The 23,863-nt window shown below is 44.8% G+C and overlaps 1 protein-coding gene across 2 annotated transcripts in view; it reads right to left on the bottom strand.

The window, feature by feature from the left end:
• Window positions 1-23,511, bottom strand: part of SDHAF2 (succinate dehydrogenase assembly factor) — a 43,158-nt gene extending 19,647 nt beyond the window's left edge. Inside the window, exons 1-3 of one of the 2 annotated variants that reach the window (XM_087381452.1) lie at window positions 23,410-23,511; window positions 6,677-6,825; window positions 2,425-2,538 (exon numbers count right to left, since the gene is read on the bottom strand). In XM_087381452.1, coding sequence (XP_087237578.1) covers window positions 2,425-2,538; window positions 6,677-6,816 — 254 coding nt within the window. In that variant the 5' untranslated portion in view covers window positions 6,817-6,825; window positions 23,410-23,511. Of the gene's footprint in view, window positions 1-2,424; window positions 2,539-6,676; window positions 6,826-22,987; window positions 23,366-23,409 lie in introns of those variants that run through there. The other variant, XM_087381453.1, reaches the window with a different exon arrangement.
• Window positions 23,512-23,863: the final 352 nt, after the last annotated feature.

Raw genomic sequence — 23,863 nt, 5'->3', positions numbered from 1 at the left:
CAAAGACCATTTCAAAAATAATAAGATCATGTATCATACCCATATCCAGCCGTGAATGACCATACGATGTGACTCCGACCCGTCTATCAACAGAGACTCACTACCTACATCATTTAGGCTGATATCTGGTAGCAAGATAGCATCATCTCAGAAATCCAAAAGTGATACTTGGCGTGCATCTGTCCTCGCGTTGAAGTCCCCAACAAGGACTTCTCTGCAGCTCGAGAAGTGTACAATGTCCGGATGACGGCTCGTATGGTGACGTCTCAGCCTCCTCACGTACATCTCTGACAAAGTAAGATGTCTCAAGTGGAAAATGGCATACTTCAATGAATACACCGTGCATCAAATCCCAATCCAGAGGAATTTGGAATGTGTCTCCCTCCTCTCTACTAAGATCGCTGTGATAAGAGATGATCTATAAAGTACTGCTACCCCTTGTATTCCACTTGTATCCCTAGTCTCATCTATGTATGCTATCTCCAAAGTATATCCGCTAACCATCGGTAATTTGCGCTCTGGACTCTGATGTGTTTCTGTGTAGAAGACAATGTCTAGTCCAGTGTAGGACTCCAAGAAGTTCCATGGCTCTGACCATAAGGTACCATTGCAGTTCCAAATGGTACAGGACAAGGTCTCCGTAACCTAAGTCTCATAGACTCCACCCACCTAAATGGGAGAGTGGGCAGGTGCCCGACACGGGCCGGTGAGGATTCATCCATCTCGTACTACCGCCTACTTCTCCTCCTTGCGGGACATGTCCCACTGCTGTGTTAAAATGCATCTCTTCTCAACTTGTAGGGGTGCCGGGTCCTCATCCTTGGAAATTGATGGGTGGTCCTACAAGACCGATCTGTGACATAGCGCTGCTAGTCGGGCCTGAGTGTCGCGGAAGCGTATGACAAGGGGCTGCTCTCAAGTGGGATCTCTCCCAATGTGCCACGCCCCCTCGATCATGTGTTCTGCGACCCCTAGGGTGGTAGCCACGAAAGTATGCACATCGTCCATCGGTGTGGCACCTGTACGAGAAATCCCACGAACTCTGAGAGCCTTATTGGCCCTCCATTAATGCTCCAAGAGAGTGCCTGAGACAGTTGCCTTGCATATTCATGTTTCGCCACATCCACCCAACTGGATGTCTCTGCAATCGCCAACTGCATGGTAGTTATCTAGACCTCTATGTTGGTGTACTACCTAGAGCTGTCCCTAAAGCAGTCACCTCCTTTCGGAGCTGTAAGATGTTTTGTCTAAGCCCTTGTATGAGGCTAATCTACTCATGTATGATACGGGCCTGCTATTGGGTGAAGCAGGTCCGCTCCTATTCAAAGATAGTCAGCACCTACCTCCATCAGGAGTGACTCCCAAGCATCTGGTGAATCAGCTGGTGGGAAGTCGGATCTGAAACTGGGAAGGAGCTGGTACGAATGTAGGGAATAGTGGATGGTGACTGAATAAGCTGAGTTGAGTGCGGAGATGTCTGAAGCAGTTGTGAGGTAATTCCAGCTGGGGACTGGAAAGGCAACCAGCTGAGAGGGAGAGGTGAGAGGAAGGACGAGAAAAACTGTAGCCCTATGTATGTCATCCTTAGTGATGGTGACATAGGCGATGAGTCTGGCGTCAAATCTGCACTAGCAGGAGAAAAGGTCGAGGTCAAGGTTCCAGATGTACATGTGGATCGAGCGCCACTGTTGATGTAGAGCCCTTCTGTCCCACTATGCTGTCCACTCCAACCTTGCTACGATTGAAGCGTTGACATCTTCAAGCCTTAACTGCCTCTGATTTTGATTTATATCCTCTTTCTTGTGCTTCTCCTTCTCCTTGTCCCTCTCTTTTTCTCCTTTCCCCATCTAGAATGTTGCTGATTTGACTGTTGTTTTTTTCGCTTGCAGGTCATCTGGGTGAGGCGCCTAGGCTATGGCGGGCTGACAGCAGCTCCTCATAGATGGCACTGCAGGGCGGGGGCTGAAGTGAGCAGTGAGGGGGGGACACGGAACAGCCGCGAGGGGGGGGGGCTAGCAGCAGCCAGCAGAGGCGGGGGAGGGGGGGGGGGGGGGGGGGGGGGTAGCAGCAGCAGCTAGGGCAGCCGGGCAGAGCTGCAAGCAGAAGCGGTGCAGGGCAAGGCAGCACCACAGGCAGGGCAGGCGGGCAATGTGAGCCAGGCAATTGAGCAGGGCAGATGGGCAGCGATGGATAGTAGGGGGCCACGGGCAGGGCAGGTGGGTAGCGAGGGGGATGCAACGGGGGAGCATCAAGGGGGGGGCAAAGGGGGAGTGAGGGGCAGAGAGAGAGAGAGAGAGAGAGAGTCCTTTAATCAAATTGACTAAGATGAAGATTTTACAACTTTCAATTTTCCAAAACACTATAAAGTGAATTTGCGACATAATAAATTTTTCCAAAGTTGAAAAGTGGCTCATACTGTGTTACCTGTTTAGCAGGAGTCGCCTCTCTTTAGCAGTATTCTGAGCATCGCTAATTTTCAAACCATTTCTTGTAGATGATGTTTCACTCTGGGTGCTAGCATGGTAAGCGAAAAGATACCTGTGTAAGGGGGAAAACCCAAACTCTCTGATGTTTAAGATCATGCAAGAGCCCAAATAAGGAAATAAACTCATGCTCTAGAATTCCAAGATATTGAATGTGCTTCCTTTTATTTTCCCAACAATAGCATATCCAATGTTTTCACCAACATTCATGTCTCTCCTAGATAATGGAGATATTCAAGAACTATTTAATAAAGGAGCCTCTTAAATCAGTAACAATAACAGTTTTTGTTAAGGTGAGGTGATTCATGCTTATGACAGGAGACTAAGTAGCTTTAAGTTGAAGTAAATGTAGAAGTATACCATATCTTTTATACTAGCCCCCTTCTTACTAAGGCGCATTCCTTCTCTTCCCCATGTGAGGTCCTCAGCTATAGCGAATCTGGAAACACTATGCTTCTAATAGAGCTAGCTTGCATGAACAAAGAAAATGAAGTAAAGAACACTACGAAAAGAGGTAGAGACAGATCACAGAAACACCATAATGGGTTGCAACCTCCCCGCCCCTTATCAAAAGTACATTTTCTATTGCTGAAGCACAAAAGCTGAAATACCCCCCCACACTTCACAATTGTGTGGCAACACTGAAGCCATTTCTACTGGTAGCATAGACTTGAGATTGTGAGTGTGTTGTACTTCTGTGACCTCAACAGTGTAGTCTGTGGTTTGAGTGATTTAGACCTTATTCTCAGTCTCATGATCACAATGTACAACCAACACAATCGCCAAATCTTAGATGCCCCATCTTGTCAGTAGAAGGCCTAGTCAAAATGCTACAGATGACACATGGCAGCCCATGAGAATGCCTCTCTATAGTTGACACATGGCAGGCCATAGAGCTGTAGGAAGCATATGAACTTGCCCTGTTGGATCAGCACTTTCTTGAAGGCTTGAGGGCTATATATTTAGCCACTCTTTTCAATGTGCTTGGTATGCGCATGAAACATTGGATTATGCGCAATCGCCAAAGCACTCTGGCTATCAGCGTAGACCATAGTGGAGGATGTCTGGCAAATACCAAGATCTGTAAGTAACTGTCGAAGCCAAACACACTCTACTAAGATCTGGGTCAGCAAACTATTGCCAGAAGAGCAAAGGTTTGCTGGAGAACTGGAGGAAATAATACAGCAGCAGTAGAGAAATAAGTCGATGCTGATCTCGAGCAGCAGCAGGAGAGGATGAAGAAGCGGAGACAGAGGAGGCAGAGATGCTGTACAGCAGCAGTAGAGAAATAAGTCGATGCTGATCTGGAGCAGCAGCAGGAGAGGATGATGAAGCGGAGACAGAGGAGGCAGAGATGCTGGAGCTGAAGCAGAGGAGGCAGAGATGCTGAAGCGGAAGTAGATGATGCTGGAGAGAATACAGAGGTTGCTGGAGAGGATGCAGGAGTGGAGGCAGAGGATGCTGGAGAGGATGCAGGAGTGGAGGCAGAGGAGGCAAAGGCGGCAGAAATGCTGGAGCGCAGGTGTGCAGCAGCCTGTTCCAAAAAAGGTGAGTTAGTAGCCAGGGGGCTACTGCCTTTTATAGGCCTGACCCATCTGGTCGGCCAGTTCTAGTCGGTCAGGTCGGCCAGTTCTGGTCGGCCAGATCTGGTCGGCCAGTTATGGCCTTTCTGGCCATTTGTTTGGCCCTGACCTCTGTGTTTGGAGAATTGCCAGTTTTGGCCTTTCTGGCCATTTGTTTGACCCTGGCCTCTGCGTTTGGAGATTGCCTGTCTTAACACTCCGGAGGTGAAGGGCAAACTCAGCCATGATGAAGGCTAGCACTAAAGGAGAAGGCTAATCAAAAGATAGTCCAAAATCTCTTCATTCAAGCTACAACTGCTTATGAAGTCTAAACGGTTTCATTTTAGACCCTCCCAAATGAGCATCTAAACCTAGCTGATAAGGCAACGCACCATTTAAGATAGAAAGAATTATCGCAATACCAGCAGGCCGCAACTTAACTGAGTTCAAGGTACGTTAGGCTGACTAAGAGTCCTACCTGTCCTAACAGTCCAAGGTTATGACTGTCCTAAATGTCTCAGTTGGCTTAGAAACCCTCCCAAAAAAAAAAGGAGAGGCAAAAGAGGGCTTTTTTCCAGCCTCTTTTCACAGCCCCATTTGGGCTCCGCCTCTTCATCGAGCTTTTCTACAACGACATTTCCTGTATGTTGCGCACAGCATCAGGTGCTATTACAGCAGCATTTACTTCTACTTATCTCGTTGAGCTACTTCCTTTCTTGTACTACAGTCATACTTGTGGGGCAGCATTCTTTGCCAAATTGGGATATATGTGCAGGAAGCTAGCTACATTCAGGCTCCCCTCTCCTATGAGAGTCACCATGGCACCCAAGCGTGCGACTTGTGTCGAAGGATCACTACATGACAGCAATGACATTGCCTCCACTAACATATCTACCATCTGGATATGAGGAATCACTGAATCTGCCGTCTTCCCCTAACCCTGGAGAGTTCGGGAAACTAGATGGGACCAACTATCCCATCTGGAAGGTGAAGATCCGGAGTCATCTAGTGGCTCGGAAGTTGTGGAAGCTCACGGCAGGAATGGAGGCAAAGCCGGAGGACCAAGTTGATGGCAAAGGGAGGATTCTTGTGCCTATAGATGCGGATGAACTCGAAGAGAGTTCTGTTATTTTCTACAACGAGAGTTATTTGCAAATTTACCTTGTGTTGTTATAGTAACATGCCGAACTCCACAACCTCTTCAGCCACTGCTCTTTTTCCTCCACTCATATTCCTTCTTTCACTATCCCTAACCCTGGAGAGTTCGGGAAACTAGATGGGACCAACTATCCCATCTGGAAGGTGAAGATCCGGAGTCATCTAGTGGCTCGGAAGTTGTGGAAGCTCACAGCAAGAACGGAGACAAAGCCGGAGGACCAAGTTGATGGCAAAGGGAGGATTATTGAGGTTGTGGAGTTCGGCATGTTACTATAACAACACAAGGTAAATTTGCAAATAACTCTCACGGGACTCTTGTGCAAACCTGAGTTGAATCGGGGTTGCCTTCATGTACAGAGACTCCTCCCTTCGATGTGAAGACCTAGAGCTGCAGTTTTGGCTCTGATACCATGTTGGAAATGGAGGAAATACTTGCTCAATCCTCACACCCTCTGTGGAATAGGATCAGCTCTGTCTTTCTTTTGTTTTGAGAGCCGGTTTTTTCTGTGTGAGGCACTAACAGCCAAACAACTCATGGAGAACTCCTTCCCCCCCACCTTATGTATTCGGCGCCATCTCCATCTCACACTCAATTATGCAGCTCACTCATGAAGGCCTCACTCAAACAGTAGAGAATAGACGGCGTACACAAGAGAGAGAAAGAGAGAGAGAACTCAGATGTATTCTTCCGCCGAACAGTGGGCAAAACAAGCTCAGAGGTCAGCACAAGACAACCAGCAAAGGGCTGGGCAAAACCTGAGAACTCTCTATAGGCTGATTCCTGCTCCGCGCTGCCTATTGTAGGCTTCAGTGGCTGATGAGAAATGAGGGGAGAGGGGGGGCTTTATATAGGGGCTGGCTGCCCACGTTGAGGTGACCAACCAGCAGGTAGGTCGGTTTCCCTACCAGGGCCGACCAGCCTAGGTTGGCTGAGCCAACCAGCCTAGGGGTAGGCCTATATATTGGGCCTCCCCTGGCCTATTCTTTTGCTGCTGCTACTACGCATCCTGCAGCCCGCACAGGCCCCCTCAAATCATCTCACCCTCATGGTCCAATGCCCCCTTTGTCCTCCTCATATGGGGGCTCACAGGTGGGGATATTGACCTCCAACACATTATACACGTGCAATGCTTTAAGAATAATGCTCCAAACTAAGCATTTCCCTCCCATATGTCTCTCCAGCTGCTTGGAAGCTCCAAGGATCAACTTCTCTTTGATGCACTCATTTCTCATATTATATGCGTGCACTTGAAATGGACACCCCACCAAACACAACTCAATTGCTTTTGGCAAAGAACTTAACTACAAGCCAGATTGGTGCCTTCGTGGCTTACATATAAAGAAAACAAATATGTTTTGCACACTTTTCTTAACTCTTAAACTACTGTGGAATGACTTTTGGACTATCAAATAAATTCAAATATTTTTCCTATTCGTGGAAAACGGAAAAGACAAAAATTTCAGTATGCTCACCTAGACATTGGAGACTGCCATTGATTGGATGACATTATTTTTACTCCATCTGGAGTTAGATTGCAGGATGTAATCGTGAACCCTTGATACCCTTTTTCCCAAAATCTGCTTTCAATCAATTTTCTAGAGATTCGATTCATTTGATGAGCCTGAAATCCATGCCATTGATCAAATAATGAGAATCAACATCACTAGGCAGCCATAGATAAACACGAAAAGTTGAGCACAGCATGCAAAAACGACAGCAGATGCACACATTTGAACTGCCATGGCTAAAAACAATTGAATCTAAAAGACCAAACTTTGCAATCCAGACAAATAAAATTATTAGAGCTTATGCAACCCCATCATACTAAGAAGGAAATCATTTGGAGCAAGGGGGGAGGGAAGAAGGAGACCATTGCAACGCAAGTGCTCACTAACCGGATCATGAAAGGTCCCACCAAAAAAAGTAGAGAACGCATAGCCTGCTGGTTTGGCTCACAACCAAAATGCTCCCATGCATTTCGCCATCCCATGAGATGGTGGAGACCAGCTTCTAGTCAGGCCCCTTAATGTTTGGCTGGTAGCAAGTTGGATTAATGGATGATAGTTAACAAACAAAACTACCACATTGCGATCAGATGAGAAAATAAAGCTAGTTACTGCCGGTTATTAGCACTAGAAATGCGAGTTTGGATTAGAGAGGGCTAAAAGGGAGGATTATGGAGAGGACTACATAAATCTGCCTCGCATCATTATAGCTCACCATAAATCTGCCTCGCATCATTATAGCTCACATTGATGATTGATATGAGCTTAATCTCTTGAGCTCCTCTCTCTCTCTCTCTCTCTCTCTCTCTCTCTCTCTCTCTCTCTCTCTCTCGTCTCAGTGATACAAGATGTTGCCACCCAGATCCTTTCCCACGACTCGATCTGCACATGTCTCTGATGGGAAGATGCCCCAGAACCCATGGTTTGACGATGAGTGCAAAGAGATGAGAGCCCACCTCACACGTGAGTGAGCACTGGGGCATTTGACTTCATCAAAGGCACAGCGGAACTCACGCCAAGAGACATGGCGTAAGAAGCAGGCTTTCCTCATACACAGGATGGATGAGGTGATTGGATCCTTTCGTAAAGGACATCCTACCACAGGATGGGGGCTCTTGTCGGAGGGGAAGTCGCCCATTCCCATCATACATCCAGTAGTCTCGTATACATATGCATGCTCTCTCTATGATATCCCGGGTCAAGCATCACCTGATATGTCCTCTATGCCCAAACCCACTACTTGTCACTTGTTTACTGTGCAAAATGTATTGGCTGCTCTTCTCTGGCTTCATAACGAGAGATCACTAGATCATGAAGCGCTACGCACTGAGCACTTTGCACATGGACAGGAGGCCTTGACCCTGATCCTAGCACATCTATTCAACCATGCCGTATTCCATGGCTTCCCGCCTACTTGGAGTACCACCACCATAGTACCGATACACAAGGCAGGTGATTCCATGGACATTGGGAACCACTGCACTCTTATGATTGGCCACACTCTAGCTAAGATATATGCGTCGGTACTAGAGAGGGATATTAGCAACCACACAGATCACGGGCATCGGGCCCTTGGACAAGCAGGTTTTCAGAGACCACCTTGAACCACATTTTACCCTTAAGGGCTATCATTGAGAAGGCGAAGTCGAGGCATCAAAAAGTCTACACCTGTTTCGTAGACTTTCGTAAGGCATTTGATACTGTCCCACATTCTCGCCTAATCAGGAGGTTACAGGAGTCAGAGATCATGATCTGGGGGTCATGAACCTATATGAGTCCATCAGAGGGAGGGTACGTGCCCCAAGAGGTCTCTCAGATTGGGTTGAGAGCACTATCGGAGGGAAACAAGGATGCCCTATCACGGGGGCGTGAAATTCTAAGTACTTTAATATACTACAAGACCGTGACAACTTTGGTTTTAAAAGTCCAAGCGTGGGCTTAATAATGTGTAATTAAACGCGGCATGGTGCCTAGCACATAAGCGTAATTAATCCCTAGGCCCAAAGACATTCCAAGGAATTAAAAGAGTAGTTGTTGGAAAATGATGATGTGGCATTTTTAATGGGCCCCCTAGAGGGCCATGTACCTTCAGTGGCCCCCCTTTAGAGTTCCAGGTGGCTCTAGTGCCTTCTACATGCTCCCTTGCCATTCCTGGGCCTTCTAAACTTCACATGTGTGGTTTTCTCTCTCATCTTCTCCCTTTGTTGAGATTTTGGACTGGTTTTTCAGCCTCCTTCGGCTGAATTCCGTTTTTCTTCATAACTCCTCACCCGTTTGGATTCCTCGACTTCCGTTTGGCCCGATGGCTTCCCCTCTGCCTCCCCTTCGTAGTGATATGCTTTTCCCTCCGTGCGTTTGGTAGAACGGGCAGAGCTGAGCACTTCTTTTGCTGGTCGAATTTGCAAAAGTGGCTTTTTCTGGACCTTTTTGCTTCTACCACCTCCTGGGCCTCTCCTCTTGCAAAGCTACAGCTTTATGTTGAATTTCGAGTGGTCCCACGCGCTGGTTGACTGGTTTTTCTCAGTTTTGGAGGACTTTCCGGCGATGAAACTTCTCCAAAACCTTCTCAATGCATTCCTCTCTGAAGCACGCTTCTTTTGAGCCCAAGAACTCCCACTTCTTCGCGACAGAAGTGCTTCTTTTCGCATTTTTCAGTGGAATTCTTGCTGGTCAGCTCTTGTAAATGCTCTTTCTTCATGCCTTTGCACTCCTCTTTGGCTGAGAATGCAATTGGGCATTGGCTACTATGTCCTCTTGGCGATTGAGGACTTGGTTCGAGTTTTCAGGGCTTGGTGAGTTGTGATTTTGCTACTGCAATTTCTTTTTGCCATAAGCTATTGGTTGGCCTCGTGTGCCGCCTCTTTCTTGGCTAACAAGTGCTCAGGCAGTGCTACATGAGTCATTCTTTGGTTGGGTACTTTCCTGATTTTATTTTGGAGCTTTGAAAAGCTTTGTGAATGCCATTTGGAAACCACTCAAAGAAAGTGCAGATGGGGTGCAATGTGATTGCATCTGGACAGCCAATGGAATTGCACTCGGAAAAGAGAATGCCTTTGGGTTGAGCCTATAGGTTAAGTGCACTTATGTGATGGTGTTCTATGCTTGATAGCCTTGCGAAGGCTTAGTGAATTGGGGCTGCGTGCTCAGTTGCAGGGAAGGTCTCCCAGATGCAACTTGTAATCATTTCACTGTGAAATATAAAGAAATACCGAAAGGGGCGCCACGGTGTTTGAGGCCAATCAGGTGCACTTGTCTATGTCTGTTGAGCAGGGGCATTCTAGCCTCCATCCCTTTTTCAGTGGTTTTGTTTGTGAACAAATGGGTAAATGCCAAATGGTAATCATGCAATGGTTAATGGTTGTGATATATGCTTTGTGAGCTGTAAATAAGTGCTGAAGTGATTAAAGGTTTAGTTCCACTACCCTCTGAGTGATTAGAGACCGGTTTCATTGGTTCCATTACCGGGATACCACACTCTTTCTCAAGAGGTGGGCCTCGGTAGTTTGGTGGAAGGATATCTTTGCTGCACTTTTTGACAGCTGAATATTACAACCATAAACATGGTGAGTACCCATGAGCAAGAGAGCTCCACAACTCCTCAAAGGAGAAGGCAGGAAAGCCTTAATGATCTAGCTAGTGTACAGCTGTAGGGAGCACAACAAATGCCTTTTGAGCAGGCCACACATGAAGCTACAACTGAGCTCAACGGTGATACTAGTTCTAGCAGTGAGTCAGATGATGCTACTATGTTGAATGCACAGCTTGCAAGTGCAGTGACTGCTTTGACTCAGCTGGCTCAAAATTTGGCTCAGATTGTGCAAACAAGTGCCAAGAAGAAGAAGAAATCAAGAAAGCACAAGCACGGAAAGAGTGAGTACACACATGCATCAGCTTCTCATGGCGGACCGCACACTCATGCATCAGTTTCCCATGAGGGACAGCCATCAAAAATGACTCAGAAAGTGACTTCCAAGAGAGAGGAATCGCCCAAAAGAGCACTTGAGAAAGAAGTACAAAAAGTACAGCCAGTGCAACAGTATGAGCAGCCAGCACAAGGCCTTGGTTTGGGTACTTCTACTCCTCAAAATAATAACGTGCAGTCCATAAATGTGGCTCAACCACCTCAACCATATTTGAGGCAGCAACCTGAATATTTTGGTACAGATTCTATCTTTGATGCTATGTTGATTTCACCGCCAATTGGGCATAGAAAGCAAGCCATGTATGACAATGTGGGAATGCAGCCAGGCATGCAAGCCACAGCATATGCTCCCATGCCTAATGTTCAGCCAAGCATGGCTCTCCCTAGTGAAGGGAATGCTGCAAATATACAGCCATCTTTGGGACAGCCAATATCAAATGTATATAAAGAATTTAAGGATAGTGGTTCTCATGTCAAGTTTGATACATATAATGGAGTACAGGACAGGTACAAAGCCCTCACATTCCTTCAACAGTTTGATGCTGCATTTCTTGGGGGTTTGTTTACAAAAGCATCCAAGATGAGGAAGGTTGCCACATTTTTGAAAGGCAATGCACTTAAGTGGTACACCAACCTTATGCTTCATGGAGATGCACATGCTACTTGGCTGGAATTTAAGCAAGTGTTCTCTTCTACTTGGCTTACTCCAACTTTTGAAGTTGAAGTACTTTCACACTGGCATGACTTGTCATACAAACTTTGCAAGAATCTTGATGATTACACCCAGAGGTTTTGGGATGTTTTGCTGCCATTGAGCTCTTACAGGCATGTTTCTTTGAAAGAGCAAATAGAGAGGTACTGTTGTGGATTGCCTAGTGAGCTACGTGATTATTGCATCAAAACCAAGGTGGCTTCTATGACTCAATTAATTGAGAATGCAAGGACAGCATATGCATGGATGCAGGAGAAGAATTTGGGCTTTATGGACAGCAAGAAAGAAGACAACAAACGGGCTGCCAAACACCAGGATAAGGACATCAAATCTGAAAATAAAAATTATGGCAAACGAACGTTTCAAAAGGGAGGAAAAGCCCAATTCAAAGCTGGTCAAAGGCGTGGACAGCCTAATAAACAGCCCCGTACCAAGTTATCTGATGAAGAGAAAAAGTCACTCATGGAGCAAAACAAATGTTTTATATGCAAAGGAGAGGGACACTGCTCTTATGATTGCCCATTCAAGAAAAGAGACAGGTCAGATGATGATAAGAATGGTGATAAACAGGCTGATCGAAAGGGCAAAAAGCCTAAACCTTCCGCAGGACTTCTTCCAGATGTGATTGGGAGTTTGCCACATGCACATGATGAAGAGGAAATGAAAAAGACTGAGATGTGCAGAGCATGGGGAAAAATCAAAAATCAGAATTGTTTGTTTTTCTTTAACTCATAGAGGCAAAAATCATGTACTTGATGTAAAGCTGAAAGGGGAGTCCATCCCTGTAGTTTCAGCTTCTTGTATTTTCAATGTAATAAAGCGTCATATTTCAGCGTACTTGATTTTTGTCAAAGAGGACAGCCAACCAGTTCAGGAAGGCTCTATTCATTCTGCTTTAGATAGAGAAAGGGCTACTTCTATTTCAGATTTTCAGGATTGTTTCTCAGATGCACTTCCTCAAGAATTACCTCCCAAGAGGCCCGAGGATCATCAAATTGATATAATTCCAAGAAGCTCACCGCCTAATATACCTCCCTATCGTGTCAGTAAGGCACAACAGGAAGAGATAATGTCACAAGTGAAGGAACTCTTGGAAAAGGAATTAATACAGCCAAGTAATTCTCCTTACTGTTCCCCTGTGTTGCTTGTGCAAAAGAAGGATGGCAATTGGAGAATGTGTATTGATTATAGGGCTTTGAATAAAGTCACAATTAAGAACCTTTTCCAATTCCACGCATTGATGATATATTGGATCGGTTGGAAGGTTCCTCAATGTTCAGTCGTATTGACCTTAAAAGTGGATACCATCAGATAAGAATACGGCCTGAAGATGTCTACAAGACTGCCTTCCGCACTTCATTTGGCTTATATGAGTTCCTTGTGATGCCTTTTGGTTTGACTAATGCACCTGCCACTTTCAATAGAATGATGGACAAAATTTCTAGAGCACACAGAAAGTTTGTGGGCACTTTCTTCGATGACATCATTGTGTTCTGTAAAAATGAGCAGGAGCACAGAAAACACCTCACTATTGTGTTTCAAGAGTTAAAAAGACACAAGCTATTAATAAACACCAAGAAAAGTGAGTTCTTTATGCATGAGATTCATTTTCTCGGTCATATAGTGTCAAAGGATGGAGTCAAGATGGATCCTGCAAAAGTTGAGGCCATAAGGAGTTGGCCAATTTTTAAAAATCTGCATGAAGTCAGAAGCTTTCTTGGGTTGTGTTCATACTATCGGAGGTTTATAAAGTACTTTGCAGAAATTGCTTCTCCCTTGCATGCTTTACAAAAGAAAGCTGTACCGTTTCAGTGGGGACCAAAGGAAAATGCAGCTTTTGAAGAGCTGAAGCAAAAGTTGTGTTCTGATATTATCTTGCCGGATCTTGCAAAACCCTTTGCTGTAACTTGTGATGCATGTGGAAACAGCATAGGAGGCACTTTGATGCAGGATGGCAGAGTGGTTGCATATGAGAGTAGAGTTCTCAAAGATGCTGAATTGTACTTGCAGACATACGAGAAGGAAATGTTAGCAGTGATACATGCTTTGACCACATGGAAACATTACCTTCTTGGAGCTGATTTTTATGTGCAGACAGATCATCAGTCACTTAGATATTTTCTCACGCAGAGAAAATTATCTGAAAAGCACATGAGATGGGCTAACTTCCTCTCAATGTTTCATTTTCAAATTGTACATGTGCTGGGTAACAAAAATGTCGTGGCTGATGCACTTTCCAGGAAACCACAGCCTGAAGCAGTCTCCAAGAAACCCAATGTTTCAGCAATGAGCATTGCTTACAACAATGTGTTAGATGTGATGAAAGATCAGTATGTTAATGATGCTGATTTTTCAACTATTTATGATCAGCTTTCTGATGGTCAAAGGCATGATCACTACATGTTGAAAGAGGGTTTCATTTTGATGCATGGACGACTCTGTGTCACTGATCAGATGCGACAGAAAGTCATAATGGAAAGTCATGCTCCTCCATATGCAGGACATAGGGGAATTACAGCAACAATTACAGCAGTGGAGCAATACTTTTATTGGCCATCTTTGAGGAAAGATGTGGAAGAATATGTGAGAACATGCATGGTTTGTCAGAAAGTAAAGTTTGACAGGCAAAAGGCACCTGGGTTGTTACACCCTTTGCCAATTCCGGATAGACCATGGCAAAGCATAGCTATGGATTTTGTGTTTGATCTTCCACGTACTCCTACTGGACATGATGGATTGTGGACAATAATTTGCAGGTTTAGCAAACAAGCCCACTTTGTGCCAGTAATAAAGAAAATTACAGTAGATCAAATGGCCAAAGTGTTTTTGCAGCATGTCTTCAAGTATCATGGGACGCCTGAATCCATAATCAGTGATAGAGATCCGAGGATAACCAGCCTCTTTTGGAGAGGACTGTTTGAAAATATGGGCACTACGCTGAATTTTTCGTCATCTTTTCACCCTCAGTCTGATGGACAATCGGAGCAGGAAAACTCTACCATCTTGGATATGTTTAAATGCTATGTCTCACACCACAAAAGCAAATGGGAGCATTATTTACCTTTGCTGGAATATGCTTACAATAATACGGTGCACACATCCACAGGTAAAGCACCTTTTGAAATAGTAGAAGGTGCCAGGAAGATACCTCCCATTTTGCATACAAAAGAGAAAATCTTCGAAGCTGATCATTTTGTGGAAAGCCTTGAAGAGGCTTACAAGAAGATCAAATATGCCTTGCAAAGAAGTCAGGACAAGCAGAAAAGAGCAATAGATAAGCACCACAGGGAATTGGTATTCACAGAAGGTGATTGGGTTTTGCTGCGTTTTCAGAAGGCAAGGCTAGAAAATAAGAAAGGCAAGGAAAGGTTGTACACAAAGATGAACATGCATTACTACGGTCCTTTCCAGGTTTCTGAAAAGATAAATGAGGTAGCTTACAGGCTGAAGTTGCCTCCGCATTGGAAGATACATAATGCCTTTCATGTGAGCTTATTAAAGCAATATCATGGAGATGTTCCCGAGGATTTACCTGATGAGGTGCAGCCTGAAGTGGAAGAACAGGATGAACTTCTGGTCCCAGAGCAGATTCTGGCACACAGGGATAGAAAGCTCAAGGGTAAAGTTATCCGACGCTACTTGGTAAAATTTCAAAATTACCCATCACTTGATGCGAAATGGATGGAGGAAGGTGGACTGGCAGATTCACCTGGGATATTGCAGCTTTACCTTGATGCTTTCCAATTAGAGCCGACTGCGGTCCAGGCTCCTACAGGTAGTTCAGCAGAGCGAGCGTCTGGAGCATTACCTGGTGTTCGAGAGGGGGGTAGCACCTCCACTCCCTCAGTATAGACGGGCTCATTGTGATTTCATGAGGTCGCTTGATGACACGGTATGTTTCATCCGAGATACTGAGCTGACAGTATTTCTGCTGTGAGACTTCATGATATTGATGCATCTTGACTATTGATCGCCGAGGATCACATAGATTTTGAGCAGTGTATATGGATGGATGCATGCCTCTCCTAGCCATATTTTCACTGTCTCTATATACTATAGCTGTTTGAGATTCTGCATTCCCTTATGAGCTTGTCAATGCTAAAGGCACGTACTGTGAAAGATTGTTTCATGAAGATCCAACTGTTTCTTTGTCTTCGACTAAAGCAGAATATAGAGCACTCACTACAGGTGCATGTGAGGCTATATGGCTAAGAAGACTATTGTCAGAAACAGATTACTTTGATGAGTCAAAGCCAACAACAATATACTGTGATAATCAATCGGCTCAAGCATTGGCCAAAAATCTAGTATATCACTCCAGGACAAAGCACATTGATGTCAGAGAGCACTTCATCAGAGAAAGAGTATTAGTTGGTGACATCACACTGCAGCATTGTGATAGCAAAGAGAATGTTGCAGACATCTTTACCAAACCACTCAGTAAAGAGCTATTCGAGAAACACCGACTAGCTCTTGGGAGCAACGATTCAAACTCATTTTCAAAGAGACCACATGCTGGATGCAAGTCATTACCAACATTTGGCCAAAATAAAGGCCGTTCTACCTTAATATCATCTTCTCGCATTTTTGCAAGGTCCTTTATCAATTGGTAGGTCTTGCTAATTACAACAGTAGTGTGTTCCTTCAAAGAGGGCTTCCAATCAGGAAATCTCCGGAGCATTTCCTCTTTGTATGCAATAAAAGCTTTTAAGCCTTCTATTTCACCTTTGGATTTCTCGCTCAATTAATACTCTTTTATGCTATATTTCATGCTCGCTCCTGTGTTTTGGGGCAACAAACTGTGGTTTGCTGTTTCAAGAGAGGGGTATCTCACAAGGGCGTGAAATTCTAAGTACTTTAATGTACTACAAGACCGTGACAACTTTGGTTTTAAGAGTCCAAGCGTGGGCTTAATAATGTGTAATTAAACGCGGCATGGTGCCTAGCACATAAGCGTAATTAATCCCTAGGCCCAAAGGCATTCCAAGGAATTAAAAGAGTGGTTGTTGGGAAATGATGATGTGGCATTTTTAATGGGCCCCCTAGAGGGCCATGTACCTTCAGTGGCCCCCCTAGAGTTCCAGGTGGCTCTAGTGCCTTCTACATGCTCCTTTGCCATTCCTGGACCTTCCTGGGCCTTCTAAACTTCACGTGTGGTTTTCTCTCTCATCTTCTCCCTTTGGACTGGTTTTTCAGCCTCCTTCAGCTGAATTCTGTTTTTCTTCATAACTCCTCACCCGTTTGGATTCCTCGACTTCCGTTTGGCCCGATGGCTTCCCCTCTGCCTCCCCTTCGTAGTGATATGCTTTTCCCTCCGTGCGTTTGGTAGAACGGGCAAAGCAGAGCACTTCTTTTGCTGGTCGAATTTGCAAAAGTGGCTTTTTCTGGACCTTTTTGCTTCTACCACCTCCTGGGCCTCTCCTCTTGCAAAGCTACAGCTTTCTGTTGGATTTCGAGTGGTCCCACGCGCTGGTTGACTGGTTTTTCTCAGTTTTGGCGGACTTTCCGGCGATGAACCTTCTCCAAAACCTTCTCAATGCATTCCTCTCTGAAGCACGCTTCTTTTGAGCCCAAGAACTCCCACTTCTTCGCGACAGAAGTGCTTCTTTTCGCATTTTTCAGTGGAATTCTTGCTGGTCGGCTCTTGTAAATGCTCTTTCTTCATGCCTTTGCACTCCTCTTTGGCTGAGAATGCAATTGGGCATTGGCTACTATGTCCTCTTGGCGATTGAGGACTTGGTTCGAGTTTTTAGGGCTTGGTGAGTTGTGATTTTGCTACTGCAATTTCTTTTTGCCATAAGCTATTGGTTGGCCTCGTGTGCCGCCTCTTTCTTGGCTCACATGTGCCCAGGCAGTGTTACATGAGTCATTCTTTGGTTGGGTACTTTGCTGATTTTATTTTGGAGCTTTGAAAAGCTTTGTGAATGCCATCTGGAAACCACTCAAAGAGAGTGCAGCTGGGGTGCAGTGTGATTGCATCTGGACAGCCAATGGAATTGCACTCGGAAAAGAGAATGCCTTTGGGTTGAGCCTATGGGTTAAGTGCACTTATGTGATGGTATTCTGTGCTTCAAAGCCTTGCGAAGGCTTAGTGAATTGGGGCTGCGTGCTCAGTTGCAGGGAAGGTCTCCCAGATGCAACTTGTAATCATTTCACTGTGAAATATAAAGAAATACCGAAAGGGGCGCCACGGTGTTTGGGGCCAATTGGGTGCACTTGTCTATGTCTGTTGAGCAGGGGCATTCTAGCCTCCATCCCTTTTTCAGTGGTTTTGTTTGTGAACAAATGGGTAAATGCCAAATGGTGATCATGCAATGGTTAATGGTTGTGATATATGCTTTGTGAGCTGTAAATAAGTGCTGAAGTGATTAAAGGTTTAGTTCCACTGCCCTCTGAGTGATTAGAGGCCGGTTTCATGCCCCCTTTCACTGACTCTCTTTGGGCTCTATATCTATGAGATCACTTCCTTTGTAGACCACCTAGGTGGAGAGGGTTCACTCTTGACTGACTTGATGGTGCATACACTTTTGTACGCAGATGACATAGTCCTCATATCATCCTCAACAGAGGGATTGCAAAAACATCTAGAGGCTCTAGAGATGTTCCACAAAGAGAGAGACTTGACAGTTAACCTTGGGAAAACCAAGGTTATGATCTTCAACACCTCCCGAGCAGTATCCTGTCGCCATAGCTTCACATACCGAGATGATCAATCGAGATGGTGCAATCTTACACATATTTGGAGGTAGTGTTCACTCGACCAGGTTTCACGACGACCCATACTATTTATACATACCTATTTTTTAGCCTATCCATTCCACTCACACCACCGAGCACATCCATCCCCCTTACACCACTTTCCAAGAGATTTACGTTGACCACAAACTAGCCCCGCCCTATGCCATCCGCCTCTCTACTATGCTCGATGATCGCTATGACATGCCCCAGAGGATAGAGCCACCCTTATCAACCGTTGCGTACATGATGCCGCTCTCCAGTCCTTCCCTCATACCACCAATCCCAACAGCTCGTCACCTATTGGATTGGTCCCCTACAATAGCTAGTTCTATGATGAGTAAGGCCTTGCGGGGTCAGCTTAGACTCAAGACCAAGCATCACCGTCCGACTAAGGCAAAGACCAAACGAGAGTATCATTCTCAAGTCCTTCAAAAGAAGAGAGACCTCATCCATCAAAATGAAAAACAATTCTTACAAACCCCATCACCTGGCAATCTTATTCACACACCCTTTATGACATCCTACACCAACCTACACCAAACCTCCCACAACTACCTCACCCTACCTCCTACTCACTCTTCATTACCAATGATATCAAACACACAACTCTCAAGCTGTACAATGGTAACAAATATCATGAGGGGCTACATGTTGAGTACATTGCACATGGGCTTAGTACCCTAGCCCCGATCTTGGGAAAGCTATAATGAAGCAGTTTACCCCAATAATCCCCACACCAGGACACTTGACACCATCACGATCCATAAGACCACGGATTCCATGAGTTCGAAAAACTATAGGACCATCATGATCGGACATGTTACGTCTAAGATTTTATGCATCAACACTTGACACCCAGCTCAACCGATTTGCGAAGTGGGAGGGATTCAGTGCTATGGGGCAGGAAAGTTTCCACACAAATCATGCTACACTGTAATCTGTACCACATTTTCACCCTAAGAGCTGTCATTCAGAAGTTTATTGATCCATGGAAGAAACGAGTTTATTGATGCTTTGTAGATTTTTGCAAAGCTTTTGACACCATACTACGAGCTCCACTATTGAAACGACAACTAGATCTAGGATACAGTTAATACATCATTTAGGCAGTTCGGACACTATATGAGCAAACATCAGGCACAATCTGGACATCGACCAAGTGGACAAAGGAGATCATGAGCACAATAGGCGTCAAACAAGGTTGTCCTTTGTCACTTTGGCCTATACCTAGATGAATCCAGGAACATTCCCAAACTCATCCTCTAAAAACACAACATAGTGCAGTTTCAATCTCACGAGAGTCACTCATAAGATTGAAAACCATAAACTCCATCACGCATAGCAGGGACTAGCTACTATGACATCCCCACTGACGTCATCAGCGCCCAACAGTGGGTGTAGACCATAGTATAAAAGTATGCTCTCACACATACGAATCCACACACCCACACATACTTGAGCATCCATTTATACAAAGTCTTCGTACTGAGTTTCTGTCGGCACTCCAGAGGTGAAGGGCAAACTCAGCCGTGACAAAGGCTAGCACTTAAGGAGAAGGCTAATCAAAAAGTAGTCCAAATCTCTTCATTCAAGCTACAACTGCTTGTGAAGTCTAAACGATTTCATTTTAGTCTCTCCCAAACGAGCATCTAAATCTAAATCTAGCTGATAGGGCAACGCACCATTTAAGATAGAAAGAATTGAGCATCCATTTATACAAAGTCTTCGTACTGAGTTTCTGTCGGCATCCGCAGGTGAAGGGTAAACTCAGCCATGACGAAGGCTAGCACTAAAGGAGAAGGCTAATCAAAAAGTAGTCCAAATCTCTTCATTCAAGCTACAACTGCTTGTGAAGTCTAAACGATTTCATTTTAGTCTCTCGCAAATGAGCATCTAAATCTAAATCTAGCTGATAGGGCAACGCACCATTTAAGATAGAAAGAATTATCGCAATACCAGCAGGCCACAACTTGGACGAAAACTTCACAAGGTGAAATTTGCATGTCCGCTAATACGGCAAAAGCATATACCTAGATGAATCCAAGAACATTCCCAAACTCGTCCTCTAAAAACACAACATAGTGCAATTTCAATCTCACGAGAGTCACTCATAAGATTGAAAACCATAAACTCCATCACGCATAGCAGGGACTAGCTACTATCACATCCCCACTGACGTCATCAACTCCCAACAGTGGGTGTAATAGTATAAAAGTATGCTCTCACACATACAAATCCACACACCCACACATACTTGTCACTTTGGCCTATACCTTGACGAGCTTGAGTCATTCATCACAATATTGGTAGGAGTAGGTTCACCCGTAGTTGAATCCCTAGTCTCAATTCTACTATAGGCAAATGATGTGGTTCTACTCTCCTGATCAACCGAGGATCTCCAGGGGCATTTGGATGGACCCAAGTCTTTCTATGGCACACATGATTTGGAGGCCACCCTCGATAAAACCAAGGTCATGATCTTCAACACATCTGGGGTAGGCGCACATCAAGAGTAGTTTACCTTCGATGGGGCACCAGTGAAGATTGTTGCATCCTCTGGTTCTCTTCATAGGCTCGATTTTCACAATGCACCCAACTATGCAAGTTGCTTTGAGTAGAAGGTATGCTGCACTGGTAGAAGGTATGCTGCACTGGCCCATTAGTGCCTTCACTCGCATTTCCACGACCCCAAAACCAAGTCTCTTCTCTTTGAGTCCGAGCTAGGATGTACAATAGTTGATTTTAGGAAACAGATCCATCGGAGACAGATTGGTCCTGTATAGATAGACTACAAGTTATTGCTTTATTGGCATGACTTACAATTAGTTCATATACAGCATCGCCAAGATTCACAACTCACATGTCACATGCTCTCTTTCGGCTTAATGATCTGCATCCAACTCTAAGATTCTTATGTGTTCTCCTCCAAATACACGCACAACGATATACTATGACAATAATTTCATATAACATTAGCCAAGATTCACACAACTCACATGTCACATGCTCTCTTTTGGCTTAATCATCTGCATGGCAACTGTAAGATTCTGCTGTTTTCTTCCCATTTCACTCTACAAACTCAGAGATACGAGAACGATTTCAACAACGGATTTAGAAATAAAGGTAAAGGTTCTTAAGAAATTGCACTTGATACAAATTATGACCAAAATTCTTCGTTCGTGCACGAGTTCAGGAGCACAGGAGCATGGCCCTTCCAACATAACAATCATCATTACGTATTAAGAGGACCACAATCTAGAAACCAGGTTATATAACCGGTTGTGGGAGTATACTCATTTGTTGCCATCTAAAACTGAAATCGAAACAAGGGTGTAAATACTTTGGTTCAATTATATAAACTTTGGTGCAACAACGGGGAATACTGGTGCATCGCTTCACTGATAGATATATGTATATTAACTGGAAACCTCCCAAGATGTATATTCACACTTCATCTTCCTAAGGTACATATGCGATTGAGCAGCAGATGAGGTTATGAAGATGTTGTGGAGATGACAATGAGTGCAGAATTATCAGCTGAAGAACAGCAGCCAACTCTCTTAAATCAGTTGGAGGGAGGACCCTCGAGGCCGATCTTCTCGGCCACTCGCCTTGCATCTCTCTTGACTGCTTTCACAGCTTCCACCCCAACTTCCTTGAGCTCTTGTGTAGTCTCAGAAACTTTTTCAGAACACCCTTCATGAAACAATCATGCCATTTCTGAAGACAAGTAATGAGAATCGTTGATACAATGCAGGAATATATATCGAGGATAGCCATATGATAAATATGTACATGCATAGAAGGAACTAACAGTTGCAGGCGTGCTCTGCCCTCCATCTCTAACGCTTTCACTTTTTCTCTTCTAAATAGATACTTGTACAGAATGAACAGGTCATGAAAAGCAGCCGATGAAATATTTGCAAGCACATGGAGCAAATTAAACTGTTTGATTTCAATTCGTATGTATACAGAAATTAAAGTGCTTTTCGTCGACTTACGACAATAGTCCTGAACTACTTTCCATAGCTCCAAGCTACCTTTCCATAGCTCGGAGCTACCCACTAGTCCCAGAAATCAACGTGGTTTCCATGAACTACTTTCCATAGCTCCGACTACTTAGTCTCAACAACAGTTCCAGACTCTACTTTCTTTCCATACACAAAGAAAACTCTGCAAGTCTCGATAGACAATTTCAAGCCATTTAGAAGCCTGCTGTTTCGCAAAACCAAAATTTCAAGCCATTTAGAAGCCTGCCGTTTTGCAGAACCAAAATTTCAAGCCATTATAAGTCGCAGACCGATGCAATAGATCAAAATCAAGACAATTAAGGCAATTCGATTGAGTCGCACATTGACGCACTCTAGCACATCCATTCTACGAACACCATTGTTTTACAGACTGAGACCTTCAATAACTACACAGATGTGATCTAAATCAAGAAACTGAAGGCCGACCAATTGTAACTTGAGGCTGAGTGGGAGACAAAAAAGGATTTAGAATGTCAAATCACATTTCTTGCCAACCGAATTTACAGGCATAATCAAAATGAATAGAGTTCAGAAATGAGATATAAAACAGAGTCTGGCCTCTGCTCGGGTTCTCCAGCTGGTTTCCTCTACAAGCGAGACAGAGCCCGGGGTAATTTATCAATAGTTGCAGGAGAAAAAGAGAAACCCCCCTTTCGGGACCGTGGATTAATAACAATGGCATAAATAACCGCAGCACCAATCCGCTGCAAATTGAGACCGACAAATTGCCTGCTGCACATACTAAGTTTGTTCTTCTTCTCATAATACCAACGATGCAAAGGCAAGAAATGCACATCCAACGCATGTATAGCTAATTAATATCTGCGAATATATTTCATCCATTCGGCCAGAGCAGGAACAAATTGGCGGCATACTGAGTTCGTGCGAGAGCTGCTAGCTCAGCTTGCATCGTCAGCAACTGTTGGCGTTGCTCAAAAGTGTACCCTTGCAAGGGAAGACTAAGAGGCAAATGCCATGCATGATCTCCGAGGAGCAATGTGGGATCTGTTGTGGACCAAGACGACGTCAAGGAGGGCATCTGAGCTGCATGCTGCAAGTTAGCGGTCGGGAGGGATGCATATGACGGCTCATGAGGCTTTCGGTACAGAAGGGTATGGCGTCAAGAGACGAGTCGTACTGAAACAGGCGAGGGCCGTGAATGACAAGGGGACCCAAGAACGGAAAAAGGAGTGAGATAGAGGTGGAAGCGTAGTAGACGTGATGAGTGGAGAGGGAGGAAGGAGGATGGGAGGGTGAGATAAGCAAAAAAAAAAGGAAGGGAGAAAGGAGGACATACCTGCTGCGAAGAGCGTGAATTCCCTTGTTCCTCTTTTCCAATTCAACGCTCCACAGTGTTCTCCTCTGCTTTTAGGGGCAGGGCAAAAAAATCAAAAGATGTCTCCTGTGGTATTCAAACACAAACTGTCAAACAACCTAAAATGCTTTATTAATATGCCTTGGTGGAAATCAAATGGGCATGCTATTGGACCCCTCACAGACTGTCTCCTGCAAATCTTGCATCCGCAGCAGGTGCCACCAGCCTCATGTGGGCCCCTAGTCCTTTCGCTGGTAGCCAACTGTCTGGCCCACCAGACTAGTCCTTCACATGCCTAGCAGCTCTCCAACCCATTGGCCCACTGGATGGTGGGTCTATTCTAATGGCAAAAAGACCTTCATTGACTTATATACTGCACCCTCTTGTCGATTCCTTCTTCAGAAGAATGCTTCTGAAACACTAGAAAACGTCGTGC

Source organism: Dipteris shenzhenensis, chromosome 11, assembly GCF_047967505.1.
Source record: "Dipteris shenzhenensis isolate YYH24624 ecotype China chromosome 11, Dip_SZ_1.0, whole genome shotgun sequence".
Taxonomy (NCBI): Eukaryota; Viridiplantae; Streptophyta; class Polypodiopsida; order Gleicheniales; family Dipteridaceae; genus Dipteris; species Dipteris shenzhenensis.
This window is presented reverse-complemented; position numbering and strand designations above follow the sequence as displayed.